General features: G+C 42.6%; 1 protein-coding gene and 1 pseudogene across 2 annotated transcripts; one reads left to right on the forward strand and one right to left on the reverse strand.

The window, feature by feature from the left end:
* Nucleotides 1-3170: 3170 nt before the first annotated feature.
* LOC311633126 (vacuolar protein sorting-associated protein 4B-like) lies at nt 3171-5761 on the reverse strand (annotated as a pseudogene). The gene is made up of 3 exons: nt 4845-5761; nt 3811-4199; nt 3171-3631 (listed from the first exon to the last, which is right to left on the reverse strand). The product of its transcript is annotated as a vacuolar protein sorting-associated protein 4B-like (transcript).
* On the forward strand, nt 4206-4586 carry LOC311610284 (large ribosomal subunit protein eL37-like). Its single transcript, XM_084861346.1, has one exon. It carries the CDS (start codon nt 4235-4237, stop codon nt 4526-4528), a length of 294 nt encoding a protein of 97 aa, XP_084717472.1. The 5' UTR covers nt 4206-4234; the 3' UTR covers nt 4529-4586.
* Nucleotides 5762-12113: the final 6352 nt, after the last annotated feature.

Below are 12113 nucleotides of genomic sequence, written 5' to 3' on the forward strand. Positions count from 1 at the left end.
ACAGGAGAGGGCCGTCAAATTCAGAACTGAAGTTTTGTTAGCAAGTGGAGACATTTTTCCCGTGAACAACTTGGTGGAGAACTGAATTGTTCGAGATGGGAGACTACTTTCAAGAGCTAAGGTTTGACTGTATTCTCTACTTTTTCTTTAGGAATACATTTATAGTCATGCTAAATTAAAAAAAAAAATACACACACACACACACACACACTAGGGGCCTTTGTAAGAGGCCGCCCCGCCCGCTGCCACCGCAGTTGCCGCCCACCCCGCCCGTGCTTTCTCCTTTCCCTCCCTCTTCCTTCTATGCTGTCTTCAAGTCTTCACTCCTCCCTCCCTCAGCATATGCAAATTAATCGCCATCTTTGTTGGGTTAATGTGCATACTCACTCTGATTGGCTGTGGGCGTAGTGAAGGTATGGTCAATTAGCATTTTCTCTTTTATTAGTATGTGTGTGTGTATATATATATATATATATATATATATATATATACACACATACATACATATACACACACACACACACACACACACACACACGCACTAAAAAATGACAGCCTATGGTCTGAGTTACCAAAGGAAGAAGTTACTGAAAATCCACGAAATTATATGCAAAGAGAAGAGCAAGCAATAGGAGCCAGGAAAACTAATGGAAATAAATGACACAAGTAACACACACACACAAAAACCTAATAGAATTAATAAAATATACAAAAACTGTTACTTTGCGATAAAAATAAATTTTAGGAAAATTACATATAAAATATTTAGGTATTCCACATATATTTTTCTTCATTTAAGGTACCAACTTTGCCCTAGCTGGTTTGGCTCAGTGGATAGAGTGTCAGCCTGTGGCCTGAAGGATTCAGGTCAAGGGCCCATGCCCGGGTTGCAGGCTCAATCCCCAGTAGGGGCGTGCAGGAGGTGCTGATCAATGATTCTCTCTCATAATTGATGTTTCTATCTCTTCCTCTCCCTTTCTGTCTGAAATCAATAAAAATATATTAAAAAATAAAAAAAAAATACATAAAGTGCCAACTTCGCCCTGGCCAGCATTGGTCCACACACTGAAGGGTCTCAGGCTCAATTCCCGGTCAAGAGCACGTATCTGGGCTGCAGGTTTGATCCCCAGCCTCCATGGGGGCAAGTTTGGGAGGCAACCAGTCAATGTGTTTCTCTCACATTGATGTTTCTCTCTCCCCCTTCCTCTCTTCCTCCCTCCCTCCCATACTCACTGAAGAGCAATGGAAAAAAATATCCTCCAGTGAGGATTAACAAAAAATAAAGTGCCAACTTTAAAACTTTTGACAATCCACAGATGGGATTCATGGCTGTCTCTTACTATGTATGTTGCTCAGAAGGTTTTTCCTGTCGTTTAACATCTTAAAGGGACAACAAATGGGCCCAGGTTGCCTGTCACTACTTGAGCCAATTAAGCAGAGACAGGATTGAATCACATATGAGTGGTTTATTCCAATAATGCCAGCAGTATGGGAAAGCAGCAGGTCATTCATGAAAATCTGCTTTACCTGCCTCCTCCCATAAGCCAGCTGCTTATAAGATTAGGTGGGAAAGAAGGAAAGAGGAATTAAGAATGGGATGCAAAAGGAATAAAAATGGGTATTATAGGCATGGGGAAGTACGTAGGCAAAAGGAATAAGCCTGGGTAAAATGATTACAGATTAGAGGCACTTCAGGCTGGAGGGTTTGTGTTGTTTTGGCAACAAGGTAGTTAACCCTACCATGATGACAGGCAGTTTAAAAAAAAAATTTTTTTTTAGGTTATATCAATTTACTTCACATAAGAACATGTTTCAGGCCTATGATTTCCATTTAATATCAACAAAAACAATCTGTACAGAAAATCCTAAGACAACCATTTAGCATAATATGTAAATGTGCAAATATATACTTTAAGAGACAAGTCATTCCGTAGTATTTGCAAGGTAGAGCTTTATAGTAATAAAGGAATCTACCTCATTTTAGTTAAACTTAATAACCCTTTGCATGTATAGCCAATGCAAATGTACAAGGCACAACTTAGTGTCGATGCTAAAGTGTGCAGTACACACCCTCAGATTTTTTTATTTGAAAATATTAAAATAACATAGTATCATGTTCATATTTTATTATTGAATGAGACATCAGCTCATTTTTAAAGCTTCATGAAGCACCACACACTGACAACACATGTGGAGTCAGGACACACTGCTCTCTGAATTTAGAAAAGGTAAAAGATCCTTGCTACTCTATATTAAAAAATTATATATATGTATGAACACAGGCACAGCAACATCACACACTTCCCATAAGCCAAATGAAGGCCATTCCTTTTAGCACTGGTTCCCATAACAGTATTTTATGGCAGAATTATTTTAAAAGGACATATTTATTTACTACTGGCTTGGGTCAATCTTGCTACAAAAAGACACAATTGAAACAGAAAATTTTCTCCTTCAAAATAAAGACAACGCCTAATTTAGAAAGTCTTTCTCTTGAGAATGCACAGTGAAAGGTATTATTTAAATATAAAAGTTTGCTTGCCCCACCAGTGTGGTTCAGTGGTTGAGCATTGACCCATGAACCTGGAGGTCATGGTTCAATTCCCAGTCAGGGCACATGCCCCAGTTTCGGGCTCAATCCCCAGTAGGCAGCGTGCAGGAGGCAGCCAACAATGATTCTCATCATTGATATTCCTCTCTCTCTCACCCTTTTCTTCCTCTCTCTGAAATCAATAAAAACATATTAAAAAAAAAAAGCTTGCAGATTTAAAAGAAATTATTTAAATCTACACAAAGAAAAATGTCAATCTATCAAAAAAATTTAATGAGCCTTGGCTAGAACACAATTCAAAATCTTTCAAGCCAAACCAGTCTCTTTGCTGTTTTATTACCCATCCCTGAGAGTAAAGATTCTATCATTTTAAGTTTTAATAAAGTAAATAAATTTACAATGTGAAAAACATGTTTAAGAATTTTTACAAAATATGATATAAACCCTATTTCATTTTAGTAAAAAAGAAAGATAAATTTTTTTTACAAAAACCACCATTTATAACAATTTAAAAAATTTGTGTTAATAAGAGCATTTAATTGGTAACAGAGCAGCAGAAATACATATAAAATGTAGAGGAACGCAAAATGAGATCTATGTCTCCCTGTGGTAAAAGTGTTTTACTGGAAATAACCTGAATGCCATCCAAGAAAGGCAAAAATTCCTCCACAGAAAGAACACACGTGGTAAACATCTTCCTCATGCTTTTGGTTTAGCCTTCTTGGCCAAAATCTTCAGAAAACTTCTTTAATTTAAGCAAGTCATGTTCGTTGACTGTGGGCTTTGTGCTAGACAATGATCGTAACATATCACCCATGGAAACAATTGGCTCCAAAAGTTTATCCCCGGGGACGTCGACCCACGTCATCTCAATGGCGCCAGGGTCCCCAGGAGAACAGGGCATGAAGAGATCATCCACTCTGTTGTTAGGATCAGCTCGGGAAGGTCCTCGGACCTTTTTAAAGTGAGGGGCCGACTGTACTTTTCTAACGGGCTGCATAAGTGCGTCACGCACAATGACACTGATGTCTGCCCCCGAGTAACCCTCGGTTTTCTTCCCGAGCTTTCGGAAGTCTGTTTCTGTTAGACCAGTGTTTCCCAAACTTCTCTCATGATGAGAATCACCTGGTGGAGTTGTTAAACTACAGATTCCTGAATCCCAACTGAGAAGTGCTAAACTAGAATTTTTGGGAACATATAGGTAAAATTGTATACTTAACTAGTGCTCTAAGCTTCATCATGAGAGAAGTTTGGGACACACTGTGTTAGACTGTTCGGAGTGGTCCCCAAGTGCAGTTTAAACATTGCAGCTCGGGCATGGGCCTCAGGCAGAGGAACATAAATTCGTTTCTCAAATCTTCGCCCAATGGCAGAATCCAGAACCCAGGGTATATTTGTAAGCTCCCAGAACCAAAATTCCCTCATTGTCCGCACCAACACCTTGCATTTGAACTCGGAACTCCCGTCTTCATTCTACGTGCAGCCTCGCTTTCATTTTCACCTCTTGAACCACAAAGAGAATCGATTTCATCCATGAAGAGAAAGGAAGGTTTATTCTCTCTGGCAAGTTGGAATAAGTTCTTAACTAGCTTTTCACTTTCACCTAACCACTTGGAAATAAGGTGGGAGGAATGTATTGAAAAGAATGCTGCCCTCCTCTTTGGTCTCGGCGGCAGAAGCAAGATGACGAAGGGGACGTCATCGTTCGGCAAGCGCCGCAACAAGACGCACACGCTGTGCCGCCGCCGCGGCTCCAAGGCCTACCACCTGCAGAAGTCCACCTGCGGCAAGTGCGGCTACCCCGCCAAGCGCAAGAGGAAGTACAACTGGAGTGCCAAGGCCAAACGACGAAACACCACCGGGACCGGCCGCATGAGGCACCTGAAGATCGTGTACCGCAGATTCAGGCATGCATTCCGTGAAGGAACAACACCCAAACCCAAGAGGGCAGCTGTGGCCGCATCCAGTTCATCTTAAGGATTTTGATCAGTCGCGCAATAAATCTCGGTTTTAAAAAATAAAAAAAAAGAAAAAAAAAAAAAAGAAAAAGAAAAGAATGCTGCCCAAATTGGTTTTGCTAGAGCGTGGGCCTGCGGACTGAAGGATCCCAGGTTCGATTCCGGTCAAGGGCATATACCTTGGTTGCGGGCACATCTCCAGCAGGGAGTGTGCAAGAGGCAGCTCATGGATGATTCTCTCTCATCGATGTTTCTAACTCTATCCCTCTCTCTTCCTCTCTAAAAAATCAATAAAATATATTAAAAAAAAAAAGAAAAGAAAAAAGAAGAGAATGTTGAGTTGTTTGCTTCTGTGGCTATGGCTTTGGCTAACTAGGACTTTCCTGTTCCAGGTGGTCCAAATAAAAGGATTCCCCTCCACAGTGTTCTCTTGCCCGTATAAAAGATGAGGAAATTTAATGGGCAATATCACAGCCTCCTTAAGTGCTTCTTTGGCTTCTTCAAGACCAGCAACATCGCTCCACTTCACATTAGGTTTCTCCATAATAATAATGGCACCTTGAATAGATTCTGAAGTTCCTTTGCTTCAGGATCATCTGATTCTCCTTCCCCATCACTGTCATTCCCCTTCTCATCAGCTGGACTCGGTTGTCCTTCTTTCACCAGCTTCTGTGTTTTTTTTCTTCCTCTTTCTTTTTTCAGGTATTCCTTTAGTTTTGCTGCTCTGTCAAGATATTCTGTACACATTGCCCTGATACTTTGCTTGGCTTTATCACCCTGTGCTTCATACTTAGCCACGTGGGGAAAATTCTGGACAGCATGTTGATAGAGTTGAAGGGCTTCCTCATCGTTCCCAGCCTTGTCTTCCCGGGCTGCTTTGCTTGCAAGATCTATTGCTTTCTGGAGGCTGGTCATGGTGGATGCCATGGCGGAGATCCGAGGAACGAGGGCACAGGACCAAGAGCGGTGACGTCGAGTTGCGCCTGGAGGAGCCCCAAGTGTGCACAGGCTGGGGACTCTCGGACCCCTAGCTGTGGTCTCCCTTCTGGAATTTGTTCCAAAACCACAGGGAGCGCCTAGAGCCCCCTACCCTCCTCACAAAACTTCAGCCGACAGGCAGTTTTGAAGTAGGAGAATAGACAGCATTCCCAGGTTAACTCCCATACCCCGGGGAGTACAACTCTCAGACAGGTTAGAATGTGATTTCTCATCCAGCCAGGTCAGAGGTTGAGCATTGACTTATGAACCAGGAAATCTTTTCTTTTTTTTAAAATATATTTTATTGATTTTACACAGAGAGGAATTGAGAGGGATAGAGAGTTAGAAACGTCAATGAGAGATACATCGACCAGCTGCCTCTTGCACACCCCCTACTGGGGATGTGCCTGCAGCCAAGGTACGTGCCCTTGACCAGAATCGAACCCGGGACCCTTCAGTCCGCAGACCGAGGCTCTACCACTGAGCCAAACGGGTTTCGGCAAACCAGGAAATCTTGATTTGATTCCCCGCCAGGGTACAAGCCTGTGTTTCAGGCTCCATCCCCAGCAGAGGGCCTGCAAGAGGCAGCCAGTCAATGATTCTTTCTCATCATTGAAGTTTCTAGCTCTCTCCCTCTCCATTCCTTTCTGAAATCAATGAAAATATATTAAAAAAAAGAAAAGAAAAATGTGCTTTCTCTCACCAGGACAAAACGATCATGGTTAACAACAGAGCATGATTCATACTTCTGCCCCTAACACAATGTATCAACAGAAAACACCCGACTCCAACAATCTATTTCTCTATCATGACTAAGTTTAACCTTCATAAGCTCTGGGAAGTACACAAAGCACGTGGCATTATCAAAGACGAGAGCAAAAAGCAGATGGCAACTCACCACTTGCAGGGCTGGTCAAACCCATCTTGGGAGGAAGCATCTGGAGGAACTGAGCAGCTCTGCAAGAACCAGGGTTTATAAATGCCCAGCGTGCCCACACCCTTTTCTTTCCTACCTGACCATCTCACACATTTAGAAAGGAATTTGAAGCCATCTGATGAAGAGGCAGTACAGATTCTACCAGGCAATTTTACATCTATCATATTTTCCCAAGAAATACGTCTATATTTGCACAGTTATTAAGAAAACTCACTCATCTAGGTGTTGCTGTGAAGGTCTTTTGGGGTTGATTGGATTACAGAAACAGTTGGATTTGCATAGAGGAGGTGATTCTCAATAATCTGGCTGATGCAATCATTGAGAGTCTTAGGAGCAAAGCTTCTTCATTCCCCAAGGAAAAGAAATCACACTCTGGACAGCAGATTTCTTTCCTGCCAGAGTGTCAGCCTGCCCTTCCACTGGCCTGCCCAAGAAATCTCATTCTTACCTATCCAGGCCCCACAGGTGTACAAGCCAATTCCTCATAATAAACGAGGCATATCATGAGCATATTACGCTTTGATCCGTTGAAAGGCTGACAGGACAACCCAGAATCTGGGTCAAGAAGTGGCTGTTGCTGCCCTGACCAGTTTAGCTCAGTGGATAGAGCTTCGGCCTGCAGACTCCAGGGTCCCAGGTTCGATTCCGGTCAAAGGCATGTACCTTGGTTGCCGGCACATCTCCAGTAGGCGTGTGCAGGAGGCAGCTGATTGATGTTTCTCATTGATGTTTCTCTCTCTCCCCCCTTCCTCTTTGTAAAAAAATCAATAAAATATATTAAAAAAAAAAAAAAAAAAAAAAAGAAGTGGCTCTTACCAATTGAGGTTACTGGTTGGGACCTCAGTTCTCGTTGACACAGAAAAGATTTCAAGGTCAACGAAAATGAAAGTAAAGCAAAGTGGGATTTATTGAAGATACACTCCTGGTGAGGAACGGGCCAGTTGAGAGAGACGATGGCCCTAGAACTCTGGGGTTATAAGATTTAAAAGAGGGATTTTCTGGGTTAAGACTTTTATTTGCATTCAGGGTCGATTGACAGAGTAGGGTTACATAATTTTATTTTTTCTGGGCATGCTCTTACCCATAATGCATACAGAAAAACCCATGGGTGTGAAAACCCAAATGTAAATTTCATTATAGTTGAGGTCATGCCCTTTTCATCTAAGCTTGCAGTCAAGAACCTGAACCTGCCCATTGGCCGTTTGCTGGCTGCTGGACCACACCCATAAAATAGGAGGCGTCAGAAGGTGTCCATCCCACCCCTGGGCAGACCCCACCTCCAGCCGCTCACCTCTAACTTCCTACCTAACTGCCGGGTGGAGCTGTGAATCCAGTTAGTTCCCCACCCCCCACCTGGGACCCCTTTCAAGCCAAGGTTTAGGTTGCTGCCCAATCAACTCCTTAAGGCATTCAGGAGGGTGAGGCAGCTGTGGCTTCAAGGTTCAATCTGATTCACATTCAGGGCAGGAACAAAATAATCCACAGTTCTAAACATTGCAACCCATTGGCTTCCTTTTTTTTTTTTTTTTAAATATATATATTTTATTGATTTTGTACAGAGAGGAAGGGAGAGAGATAGAGTTAGAAACATCGATGAGAGAGAGTCATCGATCAGCTGCCTCTTGCACACCCCCTACTGGGGATATGCCCGCAACCAAGGTTACATGCCCTTGACCGGAATCGAACCCGGGACCTTTCAGTCCCCAAGCCGACGCTCTATCCATTGAACCAAACCGGTGTCGGCCCATTGGCTTCCTTTTGAGGCCAATAAAATCAATAGAAAAATATCTCCTGGTCAAGGGCACATACTGGTTTAAGGGTTCGCTGGTCTGGGCGACAACCAGTCAATGCGTCTTTCTCACTTCTCTCTCTCTCCCTCCCTCCCTCTTACTCTCTCTGGAAAGCTATGAGAAAAATCTCCTCAGATGAGGATTAATAAACAACAAAACAAAGCAAACAAATGAAAACCTGTAATTATGCTGCTTGCAAATAGAATAAAATAGAAGCAATTAATTTGGTGCCACATGGAAATAAACTAGAGGTTTATTATACTTCCTATTTTTGTAGGCAGTATAATCCTATGTGGTTTTCATTAGACATTGCATAATCCCTTACTAGCAATGAAAATAAAATAGAAAAAATTATTTTGGTAGAGAGAAGAAGAGTGTCTTTTTGTGTTTCTGACATTATAGTTGTAAGCTTACTAGGGTCAATTTAGAGGTGACTCACTTCCGTTTTTAGGTTGTGTGGACAACCTTTCTTTTTTTAGGGGAAAGACAGGGGGAGTGGAGAGAGGTGGAGGAAAGAGGGAAGGAGGAGGGAAAAAAGGACAGAGGGAGGAATAGAGGGGGAGGGGGAGAGAAGGGGGGAAAGAAGGAAGAGAAAGGCAGAGGGAGATGGAGGGAAAGGGAGGGAGGGAGAGAGAAGAGGAGGGGAAGAGAAGAGGAGGGGGAGAAGGAGGGAGGGAGAGAGAAGAGGAGGGGGAGAGAAGAGGAGGGGGAGAAGGAGGGAGGGAGAGAGAAGAGGAGGGGGAGAAGGAGGGAGGGAGAGAGGAGGGGGAGAAGGAGGGAGGGAGAGAGAAGAGGAGCGAAAGTAAGAGAGGAGGGGGAAAGAGGAAGGAGAGAGAGGCAGAGGGAGAGGGAGGGAGAAGGAGGGAGGAAAAGAGAAGTGGAGGGGGAGAAGGAGATAAAAAGGGAGGGAGGATTTTCTTTTAAGTTGTGGAGATTTTAGCCGAGACTGGTTTGGCTCAGTGGATAGAGCGTCTACCTCCGGACCGAAGGGTCCCAACTTTGTTTAAGGTCAAGGGCATGTACCTTGGTTGTGGGCACATCCCCAGTAGGGGGTGTGCAAGAGGCAGCTGATCGATGATTCTCTCTCATTGATGTTTCTAGCTTTCTCTCCCTCTCTCATCCTCTCTGTTAAAAAAAACTCAATAAAATATATTTAAAAAAAAAGTTGTGGAGATTTTAGAGAAGAAGGGAATCTCAGTTAAGAGTCTCAGCTCATTAGCTTTTCTCTAAATATGCTTTGAGACTAGGCTTTCATATTTTCTGGAAAGAACTTCGGTTTGTATTTTATAGGTGTCCAACTATTGACATTACTGGCTGGTCTTAATGTCTGGTTTTGATGAATTTCTCTGTGTTTTTCTTTTCAGAGTATATTTTCTCTAAATCAGATATCTGGTGAAAATTATATTTTTCCTGATACAGTTCAGGGAGGACTTGAAGCTTCCATGGAGCTGTGTCACCTCCCTTTCTAATTGTGCCCTTATCTGACTGTAGTGAAACTTCCCCAATTTGGAGATGCTTCATATGATCTTTATGGGCATCAATTATTTCATGGTCTTCCTTCCAATTAGTATACAATTGGTTTGATTATTTATATTAATTATGATGTGTCTGGGCTTCTTGCTTGGGATTCTCTATGCCTCCTGTACTTGTGTGGCTTTTCCCTTTTCCAGGTTAGGGAAGTTTTCTGCCATTATTTTTTTCAAACACATTTTCTATCCCTCGCTCACTTTCCGTTCCTTTTGGCATACCTACCGTGCAAATATTCATGCAAATCTTGTTATGTTTCATGTTGCTCCACAGTTCTCTTAAGCTGTCCTACTGTTTTTTTAATTTTTGTTTTTTGTTTTGTTTTGTTCTCTGACTGGGTAATTTTTGTTTTTACTCTATCTTCAAATTCACCCATCTGATCCCCAGCTTCTCCTAATCTGTGTATTCCTTCACATGTGTTCTTTATTACTTCTATTTCACTCTTCATAGTTACTATATCTTTTCTCATGCTGTTGAGCATCTTTGCCATCTTTACTCTGAACTCTATGTCTGATAAATTTCTTATCTTCATTTCATTTATGTCTTCTTCTGGAGAATTCTCTTTTCTTTCATTTGGGGGTTGTTTTTTTGCCTCCCCATTTTGGCTGCCTATTTGGGTTTGTGACTATGTATTAGGTAGATTGCCTATGCCTCTCAATTTCTAGTGCAGGACAGTGTCAAATGCTGTTTCTGACTATTTAGATCAGCCAAAGACTCAAAGCCTTCAGAGATCCTCCTTTGGCCTGAAAACTAATTGGATTGTCTTTTCTTAAAAAATATATATTTTTTTATTGATTTCAGAGAGAAAGGGATAGAGACATCAACGATGAGAGAGAATCATTGATTGGCTGCCTCCTGCACACCCCACACTGGGCATTGAGCCCACGACTTGGGCATGTGCCCAACCAGAATCGAACCATGACTTCCTGGTTCATAGTTTGATGCTCAACCACTAAGCCACACCAGCCAGGCTGATTGGATTGTCTTGAGTATCTTCAGGTAATCATCATAGGGCTAAGGGGTTTTCCTAACAGGATGGGGCAATTGCTTCAAGGCTAATTGTTATTTTCAGTCTCTTTATGTCCTTTGCAGCATGAGGGAATGACTCAGCACTGGAAAATAGGGTGTTGGCCTTATGAGCTCTAACCTCAGAGCCCCCAATACTGGCTTCTGGTCACACAGCTCCAGTCCCTCTGCCGAAGCCCAAGGTGAGTGGCTGCACACAAAATTTTGTGCATCGGCCCTTTAAGAGGGGGCCTGCATTTGCAGTGTTTTTCCCTGGCAGATAGTAACTCTGCTGCTTTTCACAGCCAGATGTTATGTGGGCACATTTTCCAGTTCTGGTGCTCTCTGCTGGGGGGCCAAGCTTGGGTTTTAGACCCCAGAGTTCTCAGTGGCAACCCCCACAGCTGAGATGTCCCTCCAGCGCTTCAGCTGCTGCCTCTTGGAGCCTGACTAGCCCTGTTGTCTCTGGGAGCCTGGCCAGCCTGATGGCCCTCCACCCTTCCTACCAGTCTCTACGTGGTCTCCACTTTCCATCCTTTGTTATCAGGATTCCCTCCAGTTAGTCATCAGTTGATTACTCAGGATGGTTTTTTTTTTTTTTTGTATTTTTTTTTGTATTTTAGTTGTAATTCCAGTTTGATCCTGGGAGTGTGTCTGTGTAGTATCCACTTACTCTGCCACCCGTTTTTTCTAGGTATTGCATCTTTAAAAAAAAATTTTTTTAAAAAAATACAAATGACACTGAAATGCTTATTTTTTACAGAGAGGAAGGAGGAGTAATAGAGAGCTAGAAACATCCATGAGAGAGAAACATCGATCAGCTGCCTCCTGCACAGCCCCTACTGGGGATGTGCCCGAAACCAATGTACATGCCCTTGACCGGAATCAAACCTGGGACCTTTCAGTCCACAGGCTGACGCTCTATCCACTGAGCCAAACCGGTTTCGGCTCTTTTAAAAAATTCTCGCAGCACACCAGTGTGCCGTGACACAGTAATAGAAAATCTTGGTCTATGATATAACTTAACTTAAATTTTGTATATGTTTTATACTTACATTTATTTTTTTCAGTACCATTTGTTGAAAGATTATTCTTTATCTATCAAACATTGTTGGTACCTTGTGGAAATCAATGGGTATGTATGTGTCTGTCTCTGCATTCACTATTCTGTTGTTTTGGTTCTTTAGAATGCTGAATGAGCCAGCCACAGTGGCTGGGAAAAGTGAATTTCATAACCAGAAGTCAAAGCTGGAGAACAAACTATGATAATGCAACCCTGGACCTGATCAAAGGCAGCATGACTTTATATCACCGTCTGTTCATCTATCTTTATACCATTGTACTGCTTTGATCGCCAGAGCTGTATA

The sequence above is a fragment of the Pipistrellus hanaki genome, assembly GCF_964339955.1.
Source record: "Pipistrellus hanaki genome assembly, chromosome: 15".
Taxonomy (NCBI): domain Eukaryota; kingdom Metazoa; phylum Chordata; class Mammalia; order Chiroptera; family Vespertilionidae; genus Pipistrellus; species Pipistrellus hanaki.